This window comes from Perca fluviatilis, chromosome 1, assembly GCF_010015445.1.
Source record: "Perca fluviatilis chromosome 1, GENO_Pfluv_1.0, whole genome shotgun sequence".
Taxonomy (NCBI): domain Eukaryota; kingdom Metazoa; phylum Chordata; class Actinopteri; order Perciformes; family Percidae; genus Perca; species Perca fluviatilis.
In genome coordinates this window covers 10,591,754-10,610,439 of record NC_053112.1, presented here as the reverse complement: position 1 = coordinate 10,610,439, position 18,686 = coordinate 10,591,754, and the positions used below count along the sequence as shown (strand labels likewise).

Genomic DNA, 18,686 nt, shown 5'->3' with positions numbered 1-18,686 from the left:
TCTGAGTGAGTGCAGCACAGAGTAATTTGGCTTTTTTGAAAACAAATGTGTGTGAACGTTCATTCTTGAACTTTGAAATAGTAGTTTGACAAAAAGAAGAAATCCTACTTCAAGGTCCACCGTAAAAGCTTTTTCTAGAGCTTTCAACCAAATCTCACAGCCTTCCTCAGGGGAGGAAGTTTGCTAAGTATAAGTGTGTCAGTATCAGTTGCTTATCAAGACTGTGGGGGTGCCATAGGTAGGATTGCAAAGATCCAGGACTTAGCCAAAAAATGTGAATATCGACAACTTCAAAGTCCCTCCAACCTTTCCGCTAAAGCCCAAAATGGTCTCCTAAGCCCCTCCCCCCACAAGGGAGAATGAATGTGCGTGCAGGAGCAGTGATTGACAGCAGTTAGACACCCCCCCTGGCCCTGATTGGTGCATCTGAACAGGGAGCGGTGGATTTTTGCAAATCGCACTACAGGCTGTAGGTGGTGCCAGAGGAGCCAGATTTATTTTTAAATTAAATTAAACTGCTTCATGTAGTTCTACTCGAACATAGGGTCAGTTTCAGCAAATATGACAGAAAGTTAGTTTTATAAGTACGTACTGCACCTTTAAAAGCTCCAGAAGAAGCCCGTAAGAGGACCTTGAGATAAGATTTAATTTGTTGTAATTATAAATATTGGTTAATAATAAGTAATATATTAAATAACAGTATTTAAATCAGTTGTAAAAGTGGAACAATTTTGCTTTTTTTCCATCAAATGTTTCGTGAAATTACTTTCTTTTCTTGTTCTCCTGCAGCTGGATGAAGGAGTGATCCGTCTGAGCATGGAGGAGATCAAGAGAGCTTACCCCGATGTTAGATCTTTGGTGGGCAACTCTGTGTATGTGAAGGCCTCTGTGCTCACCAAGTCAGGTAAGCACTTTGGGTCAGTGGCTACACAGGAGAAAAAAACCAACAGAAAGTCAATAAATAGTCATTCGGAAAATGTGTACACAAAAATTGTCAAACATGGGTGACGTCGTTCCTTTAGGGCCCTATTTTAACGATCTAAGTGCACAGCGTGAAGCGCATGGTGCAGGTGCATTTAGGGCGTGTCCAAATCCACTTTTGCTAGTTTGACGGCTGAAAAAGGGGTCTGTGCGCCAGGCGCATGGTTCAAAAGGGTTGTACTTAATGTCTTCATTAATTCATAGGTGTGTTTTGGGCGTAACATGCAATAAACCAATCAGAGGGACATCTCCCATTCCCTTTAAAGCTACGCGCGTTTGTACCTTGGCGCATTGCTATTATGATGGCGGATTTGCACCGTCATATTTGTATTTGTAATCTTTTGCATGTTTGTGTGCTGCTGCGCGTCCCTATTTGTGTGTAACAAGCATAGTGTGCATGGTGCTAGGCACATTTTACTAATGCGTTGTTAAAATAACAATGAAATGCTGCGCTATTGACTATACCAGGTTTTTGTTGGTCAATGTCACGTCCTGCTGCCTCAAGATAGCAAAACGGCAAGAATTCACCTGAACACACCTCCCTGTAAGACCAGCAAAGATGGGCGCAGGTGCATTTGCTTTTTAAACGACGTGGGCGCTGGACGGGAAATTGACAACTGCGTCGGTCTTAAACTAGCAAAGACACTTGCGTCGGGCTTTGCGCTGCGCCGGGTGCAAGATAGTGCCCTTAAAGAGTTCAATTATCTTTCTTGTGCTGACACAACGTACTGTAGGAGACTTGTGATGGAATTTCCAGCTTATGAACTCATGCTATGTAAGTTGAGAGAGTGGTACCCAGGTGTCATTCAGGTCAGTGTCCAACATAACCTCATAACCTTTCCAGGCAGAGGAATACTTTAGTCTGTGCCAAGTTCATGGAGGAAGCAAACATATAACACATTCTGTGTGTGCTGAGAAATTTGGGTTAAGCATCTGTGTTTACGGCACCTGTAATATCCTTTGTTTACATTGAAGGTTCAGCTAAACTTAACGCCTCCAGCATGAGTTTAAATACTCCTTCAGAAAGAAAGGAACTTCAGCGAGTTGGGACGGCACGACCCGATAACACATCGTGGTTAAAATGTACCGCATGCCTACATTTTCTCTTCAATTGAGGGTCCATTAAATACTTCTGTGTAATTCATCAGAGTCTCCCGAAACTTCTTCACATATGTGAAATCAGTCGTGCTGCTCCTGAGTTTTTACCTTAACAAGACTGGATTACAAAACAAACTGGGATTTGCAGTGTATCTATTGTGTTTGCCTTGTTCGTTGCACCACAGCCTAGTAAGACCAAACTCTTCAAAATGTCCTAAACAGACCACAGTTTATTCTTTTCATTGTACAGGACAGCTCAATGCCCGGGGGGTTAGAGTTGTATCAACATGACCTTTGACCCTCTGGACAGACAAGTCATCACATTCCCCCGTGGCTCAGCTCTTGGGAAATGTGGGGCATTTTACAAAACATAAAACTGTGATGAGTTTGAAACTGGGAGGAGTTATTTTAGATGTTTGAATGCAAAGGTCCTGTTTATTTCTGCATTTGATAACTGACTCAAGCTATTTGAAAACTTGGACAGATGTGAAAAGCCTCCAGATTTAAACATTGGTACAAACAATGTGACAGTGCATTAAAATATATTTGTTTTTACCCTTTAAAATAAAAAAGAATATGCAGTTTTCCTTCAGGAACTGTTAAATCCATTAAGTGTGTGACATGGTGTAAAAAGTCAAAATACCACAGGGGACCTTTGTGTCTCGATTCCTTAACCTGTTGACCATGAGCTTTTTTCAGTGCTTTTGTCATGGTCAATAAATGTAGTTTATATGACATTATACCTCATTTTTACCTCAAAGGCAGAAATTGTGAATTATTTATCCTTATAGTTAAGATCAGAGGATGTTGAGTGGATCACATACAGGTAAATGTAAAGTTTAGTCAGGATACTGTTTTTGAAACCATTTAACATTTTTTTTCAAATGACATCAAATTGAATAAAACACCCAAAATTAAATAAAAATTAATCATCAGTTTTACCTGCGAAGATCACAACATACATCCATGCATTCATGTCATTTTTGGGGCAATTTTGTGTAAAGAAACCCATATTTCTGAAATAAAAACTAGTGGTCAAATTTGACCCGCGGACAACACAAGGGTTTAATGATTCAAGTTTGTGGTTATTAGTAGTATTTGACCCTTGTTTTTCTACTGTACAGGCAGTGATCTGGTTGAAGCAGAGAAGACTGGAATTAAAATTGTGGAGTCTCTGTACGTCCTATCCTTCAAAGACATACCGAAGTACTTCAAGCCAGGCCTGCCCTTGGACTTTACAGTAGGGACTATCATCTATGTTAATGATCTGTCTACTAAAACTGGATACTTTATTGTTTATGTCCAGTAAAATTAAACACCACAAGTGTATAAAATCACAAAATCCTTTCCATTCCAGATCCAGGTGAGCCACCATGATGGTTCCCCGGCCCGTAACGTTCCAGTCAATGTGAAGCTGCAGGGCGTGTCCACGGTTATCTCCACCAGTAACAGCAGGGTCACCATCAACATGCCCCGCGATCAACAGCCACAAACCATTACTGTTAGTATGACTGCATTCTGCTTTTACTCGAATGTTGGGAGAATTTAACTAATTCTAACTAATTCTTTTACACACAACAGCATGGCTTCTGTTCTTGCTTTACACTTTTTCCTCCTTTCACTTTTACTCTAAATGTTCTGCTCTTTCTTGTATTAATTAAATATTTGCCATTGTTTGCTCTACACATGTGTTTATCTTGTTGTGTCCTCCTGTAACAGTTGTTGAAAGAAAGGCCTGATGTACTGACATGGACCATTTAAGTTTTTATTATCGTCTCACCACAGCTAAAGAAACTGTAGCTCACCAGCTGACATCATTTCTACAGACCTCTAAGCACATTTAAAAATGAATTTGTTTCATGCTTCATCATTCAGCTTTTTGATGTGTTGAGACATTTCCCCAAAGTTCAGCGTGTCATATTTGGTATCCTTGAAAAGTTTGGTATCTAAAATTGTAATTATGATTTTTTGAACAGAGCTGACATGATTGGTTGATTCAGATTGATTAGTTGATCAACAGATAGTTAGTCAGGATCAAATCTTTTTGATAATCTATTAATTGTTAAAGACATTTTTCACGCAAAACTGCCCAAACAAATCAGCAGATGAATCAAATAAATAATCCAAATGAATAAATACATTTTAAAAGTAAAATTAACATACAAAAGTGCCTGAGTGTCTTCAGAAGACATTATTTTGTAATTGGTTATTATTGACATCCCTGTCATAGACCCATTAGATACACATTTTGTAATCTGTGGTATTAGAACATCTTTTTTAAAATGTCTTTTCCTGATTTCTTTTGTCTACTTTTGGGATTAAAAAGTCAGAACTGTCACACACCTTAATTCATTTTTTATTTTGTCTGTTTCCCAGGCTGAGACCACGCAGGCGGACCTGAGACCAGATCAGCAGGCCAAGAAACAAATCACCGTTCAGCCGTACGTCGCCTTTAACCGGGACCAACAGAACTACCTGTACATCTCCACAGGGACCGCCACGGTGTCTGTAGATGACACACTGTCCCTGAAGCTGATAATCGCTCCTGCAGACCCGACACACAGACAGTACATTAAACACATTACCTACCTGGTGAGACAACATTTCCAGTACAACTGGAAGTCAGAAAGTAGAGAGTAAAAGTAGAAAAATCAGTAATGGCGGAAGAAGTCTTCAGATTGTTTACTTGAAAAGTACTTATACGACACTATAAAAAGACTCTGTTACAAGTACAAGTCCTGCATTGAAAATGTTACTTAAGAAAACGTATGTAAGTATCATCAGGAAAATGTACTTAAAGTATTAAAAGTAAAAGTACCCAATGAAGAAAAATCTTCACAATTTAGAAACTGGAAACAATCCAAACAGTTCTGTGTTTAAACAGCTTATCATTTCAGTTGGACTTGTTGGCTGTTATATTGTTGGACAGTTTATAATATCACATCGTATTTCATAAACTACATGTGTTTTGTGTGCAACAATCTTAATGTGTAAAGTAACTAGTAACTAAAGCTGTCAGATTAATGTAGGGGAGTAAAAAGTACAATAGTAGCGGAGTAGAAGTAGAACGTGTCATGAAAAAAAAGACTCAAGTAAAGTAAGAGTACTTTAAAGTGTAACTCTCGCCAAAATGCAACCTTGGTTCTTTTTGTGAATGTACTTGAGTCAAACTTTCGTTTAAAAGCATAATTAGGACGGAAACGCCACTTTTAAGATTTACCGTATTGTCATTTTCGGTCAAATGGACTTTTGAATGGGAGTGCTAGGGGCAGTACTATGATAGCATCAAAATCACTATTTGTACTTAAGTTCAGTACTTGAGTAAATGTACTTAGTTTCAGTACATTACACCACTGACCATCGGCAAATAACAGCAATACAAAACCTGTACTGATCATGACTTTCTCCCCACAACTCCCTCAGGTGCTGAATAAAGGCAAAATTATTGTCGCCGAGCGTATAGATGTGACGGGGCAGCTGGAAACCAGCGTCGGAGTGACGGTCACCCCGGAGATGATGCCATCGTTCCGTTTTGTGGCGTTCTACAGTATTCCCTGGGCGGGGATGGAGGAGGTGGTGCCAGACTCTATCTGGGTAGATGTGGCAGATTCCTGTGTTGGAGGGGTGAGTGATCGGCTCAGTCTCATAGGTCACTAGAGAAGCTAACAGAGTTTGTTGCATAGCTGAAAGAGTTCAGCACTCACTGCGTGTGTCTGTCAACATGCTAAAAGTGTTCTTATGCAACAAAAAAGGCTTGAAGCATAAAGCATCAGGCTGTCCTTTATCTTTTCTTAGTTTCCATGAATCCCATGAAAAGACCAAAACAACAATGAATTGATCTGACTATCAAGTGTTTGTGTGTATATTAAAGCCTGATCTATCTTCTTCCTCTGTGCCATAGAGCTCCATTGTTGTCCAAAAACTAACAAAAGCACATCAGTGAGCCACACTGTTGTACTGGGTGACATGTTCCTTTATTAGTTTATTCTGACTCAACCCAACTTCCATCGTCCTGCCGACCCAAATACTCACTAGAGCACCAAATGTGGATTCATTCATGTTCGTAGATAGTCCCTGGACTGTTTACATTCACTAAAAACTACAGCGTCTAGATGTTTTTGGAAATAACTAAACTACTAAATAAATAATTTAGTAGTATAATCCTAACCAATTTATATAGATTTCTGTTTTTAGCAGGAACCAACGAGTTTGGGGCAGAGTGCGACTGACAGGGTAGGGAAGTCGGGGAGACAAACATGTTGCTGGTTTTGGTCTTTTTTTGTGGGGTTTGTTGGAAATTAGTATTTTTTTCTGTTTTTCTGTCTTTTGTACATCTTTGTGGCGATGCTTTTTATTTACAGCTGAAAGTCGGGCCGGTGGACGGCATACGTCGAGATTACACGCCTGGGAAGAGCTTTAGTTTTAAGATCAGAGGCGATCCGGGGGCAAAGGTCAGCCTGGTGGCTGTGGACAACGCTGTGTATCTTCTCAACAGGGACAGACTTACACAGAGGAAGGTATGTGTGTGTGTGTGTGTGAAAGGTAAACAATGTATTTGTAAAATAAAAACCTCAAACTGAAAAAAATCTTTATAAATTTCTTCTTTTTTTTTTTAACCAATCAAACATAGTTTTTCCACTTTGTTTTAAAGTATTTATTTCTTTGCAAACTTGTCTATTAGTTATAAAGGTCAGTTTTTAAGTGACTTAATGGAAGACATTGGAATGTTATGGTGTTACAAGTCAACATTTTTTTTTTGTTCTGTACCAACTAGTATCATTTGTGTGTTTTTTTTTATCAAAATGCTATCCTGAAAAAAAAAAAAAAACTCATGTTCCCCTTTCCTCAGATTTGGGGTACGGTGGAGCAGGGAGACATCGGCTGCTCCCGAGGGGGTGGCAGAGATGCCAAGGCGGTGTTCTCAGAAGCAGGGCTGCTCTACGCCTCCAGCGCCGGGTTTCAAACCACAACCAGACAAGGTACCTACGAGAATGGAGCAGCAGCTGCACGCTCAGCCCATGAGATGAGATTTGAGTCATCCACTTATATAGAGTATTGATTAGTAGGATAACCCCTTGAGATGAATCATTTCATTTTCGAGGGGTTCCTTATTCTAGCTTCTCACCTCAAACTGTTGAGCAAAACACAGACTAGTTCACAGGATTACTTCATATGCTGTGATTTGAACAAACTCTGTAAATGATTGTAGTACTTCCTATTGCTTAATTTATTTATAAGCTATAAAAAAAGTCTAGAAATGCAAACTCTGCTTTAAAACTACCGGAAGGTAATGAACTGGATAAAGAAGTGAATGAAACTCAATTGCAAGCTGTTGTTTGTGACTGAAAAATGGGACGGATGTTGAAAATATAGCACATATAGGGAGAGCCTTTTCTGCCAGTCTTCTCTTGTTACAGTTAGCTGTAAAGACAATGAACTTGAACTTATACACCGTAAGAAAAACATACAAAATAAACTAACAGAAATTGTAAAATTCCCAACGTAGTTCCTGTAAAAAGGAGCAATGTCGTCGGTTTGAGTCCGACTTTCGCTCTATAGCAGCTCTAGGCCATGTTTGCACTGTGTGTTTGCTCAAAGTGGAGAAATACTGGAGCTATTATAGGTGGTGGACTGTGACAAACAGGAACTCATATTAAAGGCTGATAAAATGACAACATTTAGGTAGATATTTGGGACAATAAAACTCTCGACTAAAACCCCAAATACTTGAAAACTGTTATAGTACTTCTTCTACTGCAAATGAAAATAATCGTATATAAACATTATATGTTTAGAATCAGCTTAAGATTTGAATCAGTCTAGCTCGGGCTCCCTATAGATAGGCAGTGTAATATTGATCCATCCTGTAATCCTGTAAATAAGTAATTGCTCAAACTGCATACTATTACATTCTTGGTATCTATGGCAGACTGGCAGCACTGATCTTTTTTTATATAACTGATCATTGTTTATCAGATATGTTGATTTTTTTTTAAAGAATGTCTGTGATAGAGACAAGCAGATGAACAAAATGAGTATTGATTGTACATTCAATTCCATACATTCAGTTTCCCTGTACAATTAAAATTCTTACTTTGCTATCCATAGAATGCCAAACAATGTAAAATCTTACAATCAATATATATACTACAAATATACAAAATAAAACAATTTTAAAAGGCAGAAAAATAAAGCAACAATAATAATTATAAACAGTGTGAATGTAAACAGTGCAAGTTCTGCATGTGCAAACTGAAAAAATGTAAACAGTCGAGTCCAGGTATATGAGGTAGACCATGATTATAAACTCCTATCGCTGTTTAGGAGTCTGATGGCAGTAGAAAAGAAAGAGTTCAAGCCATGGTTAAAGATGTTTTCTCCCCTCCTCTCGTCAGCCCTGCAGTGTCCAGGCAGTGCCAGAAGGAGGCGCTCTGCTGAACAGTTGCAGCGTAAAGCCGAGCTGGGTGAGTAAAATGAGTGGATGAACTGCATTAATTGCTCACTTAGGGAAACAAGAACACCGCAACAAGATGATATTGTAAAGTTATGACGTTGCTATTTCCAATGTGATGGCAAACAGTTGCCTTTTTACACAGCCAGCAGACAAAGAGCAACATTACGGGCCCTAACTGTGGCATGCACTTCACGCCGTACGCTTAGATCGTTAAAATAGAGCCCTACACCTCATTGGAGTCGTGTTTCTGTCCACCTGTTGAATGCATGTTTAATTATCACTCGCTCTCTTTTTTGGTTTGGTCCACACCGACACCTGAGGGAAATATCTAGCTTTTAGCTGCTAAATATATTTCCACTTTCTTCACCAGCTATTCACCAACAATGATCATTCTCTGTTACACATTGTCATTTCATTAATTGTTGAAATAAATGTTAGTTGAAATTAAAAACTATTAATACTATACTCGTACTAATGACTCTGGTTCCTCCCCCCTCTGTCTCTAGAGAGTCATTACAAGGAGAAGCTGCAGCGTCGCTGCTGTATGGACGGCCTCAGGGGGATCCCCATGCCGTACTCCTGTACGCGACGCTCCCTCTACATCACAGAGGGCTGGGAGTGCATGAAAGCCTTCAGATACTGCTGCGCCACTTACAGGGACCAAGAGTTTAACACCCAGATTCCCACCACCCCACCACCCTTTACAACAACTCCCCCTACCACCTCCCCTCCACCCTTGCCCACTTTTTTCCATCATTTTGTTGAAATGGAGAGGAGAGAATGGATACCCCTATCACGGGAAAGTTTTCGTAAGTACTACCTCAACCTTATCTTACCCATTCTGTTTAAATTTTAGTTACCAACGTTTAAACATCTTGCTTTTAAATGTAGCGCTTGCTAATTATCACTACACACAAAATACAGCTGAGGCTGATGGGAACGTCATCAGTTTGGCAGATATTTGGTCATAAACCAAAGTATTGAACACATTAATAATTAGATCTAATGTCGACGCTAGAGAGGATAATCAATTCTTCCTGAGGGGGACATGAACCAAATATCACGGCAATCCATGACTCACATTCCTATCAATGTTCTAACACTTCTTCACTTATCTATGAGCGGCAGTAGCACTACAAAAAAAACAAAGCATTGCACCATAAATGGCAGGGAGGAAGACAACTGCAGGCTAAATATGGATGTAAAATACTTACTGACATTGCAAATGAGGAACGAAATGCATTCAGACAATGTGCTTTGGTGGGAAACAATGAATGTATACATAACTTTTGTTTGTTTACAAGAAAAGTCTACAGGGCATCTTTTTAATTGTGCAGTAGTTTATTGTTGTGTGTGGGTGTGGACATATTAACAGCTTCTAAAATCATATATTAGAGATATGTAATGAGACCTGTTAATCATATGTAAATGTGTTCAAATAGATTTGGGCAGGGAACGTGGGTTGCCTGGACTGCCTGGATCGCCTGGACTGCCTGTAATGTCTGTAATGTCTGGACATGTTGGATCTAAACTGCAAATGACCTTTTCAAGTGCAGACAATATGAGAGAAAGAGAAGTGTTGCAAGTGGAAGCAAGGCAAGAGGAGGAGAAGGAAGAGGAGGAAGAAGAGGAGGAGTATCTGGATGCGTCTCAAGTGTATCTGCGATCCAAGTTCTACGAGTCTTGGCTGTGGACGGACGTAAACCTTCCCAGCCAGGCAGACAGAGACGGGTGTGTGTTACATGTTACAGTGGGTAATAAATAAGAGGAGAGGTTACATCGGAGGCAGAATCATTTACATCATTTAGTTTACTTAAAGGGGTGATATAATGATTATATAGGGTATTTCACACTGTTCCTTAAGGTCTCCTAATGGGGTATGTAACATTGGTTGGGCTGAAAGTGTCCCAGGTGCTATTGTTTTTGGCCCTTATGCATCCCTGTGGAATGGCTCTATTTGGAACGACAGCTTTTCTTCTACATATGGTATGCTCATGAATATTTAGATGAGCTGCGCGCTGACTGGTTGAGGAACCACATACACAGTCATTGGAGACAAGACAGCAGGTCTCATATTACACACACACACACACACACACACACACACACACACACAAACAAACAAACACAGACAGACACAGAGCTGCGCACACACACAGAGACACACGGTCTATTACATGCCCAGACATGACCGGGTGCGAGCCGCGGCGGCTAAAACAGCCGAGTCAAAAAGGCAAGTTTCGACACTTTCATTACAACTTGTGTTGTAACGTTACCCTTTGGACATAAAAAAACGCCACAAAAGAATCACAACTCACCTCGTAGCTAGTAGGCTAAGCGCGGAGAGGGAAGTGAAACATGTCCTCTGCGGCGCTGCGTTACCGGGGATTTCCACTGGATGCGTAACGGCTGCGGACCGGCTCCGCTGCGTGTCTGCTGCGTGCTCCGCCGTCCGTCAATACCCACCGGGTCCGGATTTGTTGCGGAACGGCTGCGGCCGTGACTGACAGCTGTAGTCACGAGGACCCACAAGTTCTCGCGAATTCAGGTAGAATAGAACCACAAAACCAACAACAGTTAGTTTCCATCAAGAGGAGTAGAGGGGAAACGCCTCTGTGCTGTTTTCAAGGTGTAGTGCAGGGAAATATGATCCGCCGTGAGCACGGTGTATTTTATTTTGAAAATTAACCGGATATTTATTTTGTTTCTGAGCTCGACTTCCTGTCCCGCACTATCTGTCGTATGCTGAATTGCTGCGGAGCTCTCCGGCGTCCATCAAAAAAAGAAGCTCTGCGTATCTGCTCCGGAGGGCTGCGGACTGAAGGAACTGGGACGGAGTCGGGACGCAGACGTTCCGCAGTCAGTGGAAATACACACACTGACTTTAATGGAAACCTAATGAATCCGTCGACGTTCCGGAGACGTTCCGCAGACATTCTGCATCCAGTGGAAATTGCCGGTCAGATCCACAACTCCCTCTTGTCTGATATACTCGTTCTAAACCCTTTTCTCTGGGCCAGTAGGCTATTCCGTTGTACAGTCTGGAACAATGCATTTACGACGTGGTTCATTTTCAGTATCCTTGAAAAACTTCCAAACTTTCTTCTTTCTAAAGTACACAGGGCAGCTCGTTTGTGAGATCCTGACAGAGCTCCAGCTCAGCAGGTCTGTGAAGTGGGAGAGGCCGACAGGGAAGGCAGCAAGCCTGGCCAGCAGTCGCCTCCTGTCCCGGCAGATTGTGGAGCTTTTGAAGTCCGACGCTGTCTTACCAAATTTGCAATTAGCCATACATTTTCGTAAAACTGACCATATTTGAGCTCTACATAGTCGATTTCTGACATAAAAAAGTCTCAGAAGTGAATTTACTGATGGAATAGCAGACAAACAATTTATAACATTTCTGACATCTGCGCGACCTAGATTCAGAACACTACCTGATCTCAGGTCAGTGGTGTAGCCTATGTTAATTTTTGGGGTGTGACAAAGGTAGTAGTTGAGGAGTTGACGTCAACTTTTAGCTTTGTTGAGATTCACCCGTTTTCAGAGGCAGTTTCAAATTGTGAGATTTGCAGAGGAAAGAGGTGTCAATGGGATTTAGAGGTTCTATGTATGTGTATTTACCCTCCAAACTGTCGTTTTTCAACTATGACAAGGTAAAATCGGTTTTGCATTCTATCACCCCTTTAAACATCATCTGGTGGAACAGTGTCAGTCTTCAGATTTGATTTATATTAGTGCCTTTTATTAATCCCTGTGCTGCAGTTAGGTTGTTGCAGGAGCAAAAAGATGTCAATCAGCATAAAAGTAATTCACTTTCATAACTGAAAACAAACTGTGAGAGGGTCAAAGTTCTAAGAAATGTACACAGTGACAGGGATATGCATTGCTAAAGCTCTGTCCTGATTGAAAGCTCGATGAGATAGACACAATTAGAAACAATGCTGGTTTAAGGCACTTCTGCCTTGGCTTTACTTCTCAGGCCTGGAGGTTGCCGCTGGGTTCACAACCAAGCAAGTGTCAAGGATTTTTAAACAAACACAGCACAGTAGCACACCTCTGTGCAATGTAAAGTTGAAAATGCTGTAATGGACCAGCAACAAAAAGTCCAAATCCAGCCATATTCATGGTGTGTCATATTTGACTCCTGTCTGATAAACAGATGGATCAGGGCCACGTAGCAGGTAGCACTGTGAACTCCCTGTATTGCATCATGTTTTGTTTAGTCAGAGATAGCAACTGAATAAACAGATCAGAATTCCGATTCCTGTTTGTGTGCGATGTCCTTGTTTGCATTGTGAAATGCATCAGTCAACCAAAACTGCAAAGTTGCTGTTATTTTTTATCACCAAGTTAACATTTTACAGGATAGCTGCTGAAACTGTAGCCTGGCTCCGCCCTCCTACGTACTTCCGCTCAATTTTCATTTTCCTATGAAATGTACGAGAGTCTGGTAGGACCGGGCTGCTGAAACTGTAGTATGATGCAACAAAGCAAAAGAAAATGTAGAGTTTTAAAATCGTATTTCTTTCTTTGTTTTAGCATTTTTACAGCTATGCTATACAGTTTTTTGTTTCCTCTATTTAAAAAGAGTCTGGGGCTTTGACCTGGGACCTCCTTGTAATAACACAGATATGAATCTGATTAACAGGTTAGCGTCTAAGAATGTGGACAACCCCTTACCTGACAGCATCACAGAGTGGGGAGTTCTGGCCATCAGTGCATCACCTCATACAGGTACGAGGAGGTTGTCACTTTGTGACTCTCAGTTTTTGACACATTTTATGACACCGCTTGTGCTTTTAAGAAGACAGATAGGGGACTGTCACATATTCATCATCATTTGGAGTGTCCCCAATTTTATGACTTAAAACTGGACTATGAAAATGCAAGCACTTGACTTTGAGAGGTCTACATTTTTGTGCCAGAATGAACACATGTATATACAGTCATTTCTTAACACCAATCATCCCCACTACATGCCACCAAATCATCTCAGCATATTATCAACAGTTATTTCTGTAGACTTTCTGTAGAATCTGTTGTACAACAACTTACTCAGTTGCTTAACTCTACAGGGAATCAATACACTTTCAGTGGCCTAATAATTGCAATGCTTAAAGTGTAAAACCACAACAAACCTAATCCTTAATGTTGCCATTTATTGAAAAAGCAAAGGCTGAATAAATTGTCCAGACTTTGCAAAGACTAAAAGTTCAAATCTCTAAACTCAAACTTACTTATACACGTTCATGTGCAGAAACCTCATCCCATCACTAATATCCTTCTGAATGCCTGTAGGTTTCTGTGTCGCTGAACCTTACAATTTCAGAGCATGGAAGCGTTTCTTTGTGGACCTGAAGCTGCCGTATTCAGTGGCGAGGAACGAGCAGCTCGAGATTAAAGCTGTGGTCCATAACTACGGCTACGATGACCTGCATGTAAGAATATCTCCTCAAAACTACTCAGCACAGTCATTTCCTTATTATTCACCTGGGGAATTTAGTAAATATCTTCTGCAAGTATACTATTCCAAATCTTTAAGTTTAGCATGGTAGCAGGTGACATTTGTTAGCTGGAAGTTAGCACTTAACACACAAGGACAGCCAATGCTATTGGGAATGCTAATAGTTTTGCACGTATTTTCTGGCAGTCCGTTCAGTAGTTGTCCAGACATTTTACTTACTGTAGACCAAGAAATGCGAGCTGTATGGTGGCATATAGGCTACTAGAAGAAATGTCAGGAGATCATCAAAGTCAGCAGGAATTATGGCTAAAATAATTCTAGGTTCACTCTGTTGCCTCTCAAAGATAATTCAATAAATCAAGTCCTGAATGAATAAATGTTGTGACTGGTTTCCGTTTAGGTGAGGGTGGTGCTGATGAAGACAGAAGGCATGTGCAGCATTGCCTTTAAGGAGAGTCACACACAGGAAGTGACGGTGCCGGCCGGCTCTTCCGTTGCGGTGCCTTACACCATCGTACCGCTGGTGGTGGGGAAACTTCCTCTGGAGGTGATGGTGGTGGCCAGAGGCACAACGGCAGGAGACCGCATCCAGAAACAGCTACGTGTGGTGGTGAGTCACTCTTGATGATGAAGAGCTCTTTAACGGGAGCAAGTAAAGTGTGTCTACTCCACCAGCCTTTTGGAGGTTGCTTTGTCCTTCTGAAAGTCAGCTGCTAAAACAGGAAAGTTGATGCTCTGCATTTTAAAATAAGTGTCCTTCATTGTCACAATCATTTTATTTCTATGGTACTTCCATGATCCCAAAATAATTGCCATGCAGACAGTATGCAAAACAGAAATGAACTTAAGTCCAATTAAAGGTTAACAAATAGAACAAAATATAAAGAAGCTAATAACAAGAAAGTTGAGACTGACTTAAATAAAGATATCTCTTCTTAACCCAAACAGCTGGAGGGAGTGCAGAAGGCTGAAGTTTGGAGTGCGGTGTTGAACCCATCTGCTGAGGGAGGTAAGAAAATCGCAGTGATAAATAATTTCCTGTTAACTCCTGTCAAATGCATGTTAATATGCCAAATTTATGGGATTTTTATGTTTTAATTTCTATTCTCCTTATTCAGAATGAGTTGATTCCACCTCTAAATCTGGTGTTCTGTAGTGGACACGATAAATATGTCTATTTATTTATTGCCATTTTAAACCAGTTTTTTGCATGGTGAATTATTATTATTGTTAAATCACAGTTTTATAAGTTACAAATCCAGTATTATCCAGTTCAAGTGTTCTCACAGACCTGACGCAAAAGAACCCTCAATGACTAATTCTAAATTTTTAGAATTAGAATTGACTTTACCTTGTAAGAGATGGATCCTCCTCAGGTTGGGATTAACTAGTGACGAAGTTTAAATTTATGTCTCTGTTTCCGTCCACTATAGGAACACAGACGGTTCGGGTGGGCAAGATCGAACTGGAGTCAGTTGTGCCGAACTCTAGGCCAGAGACATTTATCAATGTCAGAGGTCAGTCACGGACAGAGCGGTGGAAAAATTCTAAATAAGCCTACCAGAAAGGACTGATTCCTGATTCATCCTCTCTCCTCCAGGGAATGTGTTGGCAGACAGCATTGATAACTCCATCAGTGAGGACTCTCTAGCCTCCCTGATTCAGATGCCCGGCGGCTGTGTGGAGCAGAATTTGGCAAGCATCACGCTGCCGCTCATCGCCACCCTCTACCTGGATCGAACCAACAGCTGGGAGAGTGTAGGGGTGCAGCGCAGGGCTGAGGCTCTCCGGTACATCAGGAGAGGTGCGAGAGAGGAAAAGGATGGATGGATTGATGGCTGAATGGATGGATGGAATTAAAAAATGTTAAGAAAAATATGGTATAGATGATTAATTTGCTGGTGTATAACTAGTGGGTGGATGGACTGATCTCAGTGTGTGGGGATGAATGTTTAAATGGATACACAGTTACATAGATGGATGAAGAGTTGGAAACATGGGTGGATAGATCGTGGATGAATAGTTTGATACAAATGTGGATGGATGGATCAGTGAGTAGTTGGATGGATGAATGGATAGTTTATTACATGGATAGATGGAGAGTTAGACACATGGATTGATGGATGGATGGATGGATGGATGGATACATGGGTGGATTAATGGTTGGATGGAAGGATAAGTGGATATATTGATGGCACAGATGGATGGTTGGATGTACACAGATGGATGGATGGACAGGTGAATGGATGATGATCAGGATGGGTGATCGATGAACTTCAGACTTGCTGGACAGATGGCTAGTTAGCTTGATGGATGATTTTGGGAACAAGCTTTGTTTTCATTATGAATAAATTCACATCCCATCTTTAAAGTCTTCCATGTTGTTTTCAGGCTACGAGAACCAGCTAGCATACAGAAGGAGTGATGGCTCTTACCCCCCCTACAGGAGGGAAGGCGCAAGTACATGGTACTGTCACAATTTTACATATTTAGTCAAATCTTAAAAACCCATGAGCTGATTTCCAAAGAAAACCTGGTAGACAGATAAGCTAGAATTGTTTCTGTTTTTTGTGATCATTTGGGAATTTCAAATTTTCGCTTCTCTGTAGATTGACATGTATGAGGTATTAAGATACAGTATCTGATAAAATAAGGTAGCCAATGTTATATTTCAGAGGTTTGAATTAGGGCTGAATAATAATTGTTTTTGAATTGAAATCCACGATTAATCAAATGTGAATTATTTAGTTGAATGTTAAGTGCACATTTACATTTAAAATGTTTTGTTCCTCTTTGGATTATTATATTTACTGTTTTTTATAAGATAAATGCTGGAATAATATTACATATCACAGATTGTTTACAGAAATGTCAGAAACTTTATTTAACATGATCACAGAAGGTGCAATATGTAGCACAAAAAAAAATGGGCAAATCAAATCTTAATCACAATATCAGGCAGGAAAATCACAATTAGATTTCCCCCCAAAATTGTTAAGCCCTAGTTTGAATGCATGCATGCGTGCAAACACATTTATACCGTGCTACATTCTGAAAATGAAATTAGTGGGTATTACTATCAGTATTCACTTTCTCATTACTTAATCTGTTAGATAAGTATTGTAAAGTGACCAAATAAAGGCTAATAACAGTCCACCTGATTGTCAGGATCACGGCGTATGTGGTGAAAGTTTTCTCCATGGCTTACTCCATCACTGGCATCGACGAGCAGCAAGTGTGTGAACCTCTGCTCTACCTGGTGAACAACAAACACCAGCTTGTGAGAGGGAGCTTCAGAGAGGACAACCCAGTTTACACCACTACCATGACTGTGAGACACACACGCTTAAAAACAAACCATGTCACCCTGCTGCAAACTTATGAAATCTTTTTCGCATTTTGTCTATCCTCTTTCCCTCTCTGTGTTCCTTCTTGGTTGTTCCTTTTTTCATTAAACTTAAATGAATGAATATAGAGACAGAATTATATAAATGTCCTCCTAATCAAGTAAACAATCAAGCATCATCATTAAATGTAGCCACTGTATCAGTGGATGACTTATGTACTGTATGTTGTTATCCTAGTAGGCAATGGTAAAGTTCATGTTCATACTAAATCTTTTGTAAAACTGGAAGAGTAGAAAAATATTCTACTTAAGTAAAAGTACTATTTATTTGATGAACTTTAACTTACTTTAAGTACAAGTAGAATTACCGGTATAAAGAAGTAAAATTAAAAAGTAGCAAATTTAAAAGTTACTCACAGTAAAAGTTACCTAGTTACTTTTTAACAGCGGAGGGTACATATAATGTCTTATATATTATATTATATACTGTACATAATATCTTATTTATACTTACTATGGTTATTTTATTTATTCGCAGTCTTTTGGATTGGCAGATATCTTTTGTGCAAAACTTAAACATTAATGGCGACGTCCTCAGAATCTAAGTGTGAGGGCTTCTTTTTAGGGCTGCCAGAAATAAATCAGTCCTACCAGAGACGGAGGGACACATATCTCATTCTGCCTCAATAGACCAGTATGCAATGCAGCCACAGGACTGGTGTTTGGAGTCAAGTTTTGAAATAAATATATAAGAATAAAAGGCATTCTTAAAAACTTACGAAATACAATAAATGTGATATGCAGATATTGGAATGAACTGGTTATGTGAATCCAAAGATGATTTTTTTTCTATTTGAGTAAAAGCCTCTTTTCCTGTGTCTCCAGGGCGGTCTCCGTGGTGACGACCCCGAGACAACACTGACGGCCTTCGTCCTCATAGCACTTGCTGAGGCCAAGCAGGCTAGGATCCGCTGCGCTGGTCCAAGCGTAGAGGTAATTCATACTAAAATGATCTGCAGAGTTGGTTTTGCCAAGCAGTTTTTTTTTTGTTAACTGAACTTTATTTTCTGTAGAGCACTTTTATACCTCATTGTTATATGATCAGAGGTTTTATCAGTAGTTGTGCTTGTAACAAAGCATTATGTAATAAAATGTAATACAAGTTAACTTGTATTGTTTTACCTGCAATATAATCTGTCGCAATATAAAATAAAAACCCTAAACGCAGTATGTAATTGATTTTGCTGCATTTTGTAGTAAATTATAAAGCTGCAGTTCTTACAAAATGCAAAGGGTTGCACTTTTTTTTAATGAAAGTGTAATGATATGGTGCATTATGTATA

At 40.0% G+C, this 18,686-nt stretch overlaps 1 protein-coding gene across 1 annotated transcript in view; it reads left to right on the top strand.

The window, feature by feature from the left end:
* The window catches only part of LOC120567745 (complement C3-like), a 44,731-nt gene that overhangs the window by 13,576 nt on the left and 12,469 nt on the right, over positions 1-18,686 (top strand). The window contains exons 12-30 of the mRNA XM_039814729.1: positions 790-904; positions 3,204-3,319; positions 3,437-3,580; positions 4,456-4,671; positions 5,503-5,703; positions 6,441-6,596; positions 6,929-7,058; positions 8,475-8,543; positions 9,040-9,342; positions 9,976-10,264; positions 13,182-13,267; positions 13,832-13,971; positions 14,398-14,607; positions 14,946-15,006; positions 15,431-15,514; positions 15,598-15,801; positions 16,389-16,464; positions 17,166-17,328; positions 18,229-18,336. Coding sequence (XP_039670663.1) covers positions 790-904; positions 3,204-3,319; positions 3,437-3,580; positions 4,456-4,671; positions 5,503-5,703; positions 6,441-6,596; positions 6,929-7,058; positions 8,475-8,543; positions 9,040-9,342; positions 9,976-10,264; positions 13,182-13,267; positions 13,832-13,971; positions 14,398-14,607; positions 14,946-15,006; positions 15,431-15,514; positions 15,598-15,801; positions 16,389-16,464; positions 17,166-17,328; positions 18,229-18,336 — 2,871 coding nt within the window. The remainder of the gene's footprint in view (positions 1-789; positions 905-3,203; positions 3,320-3,436; positions 3,581-4,455; positions 4,672-5,502; positions 5,704-6,440; positions 6,597-6,928; positions 7,059-8,474; positions 8,544-9,039; positions 9,343-9,975; positions 10,265-13,181; positions 13,268-13,831; positions 13,972-14,397; positions 14,608-14,945; positions 15,007-15,430; positions 15,515-15,597; positions 15,802-16,388; positions 16,465-17,165; positions 17,329-18,228; positions 18,337-18,686) is intronic.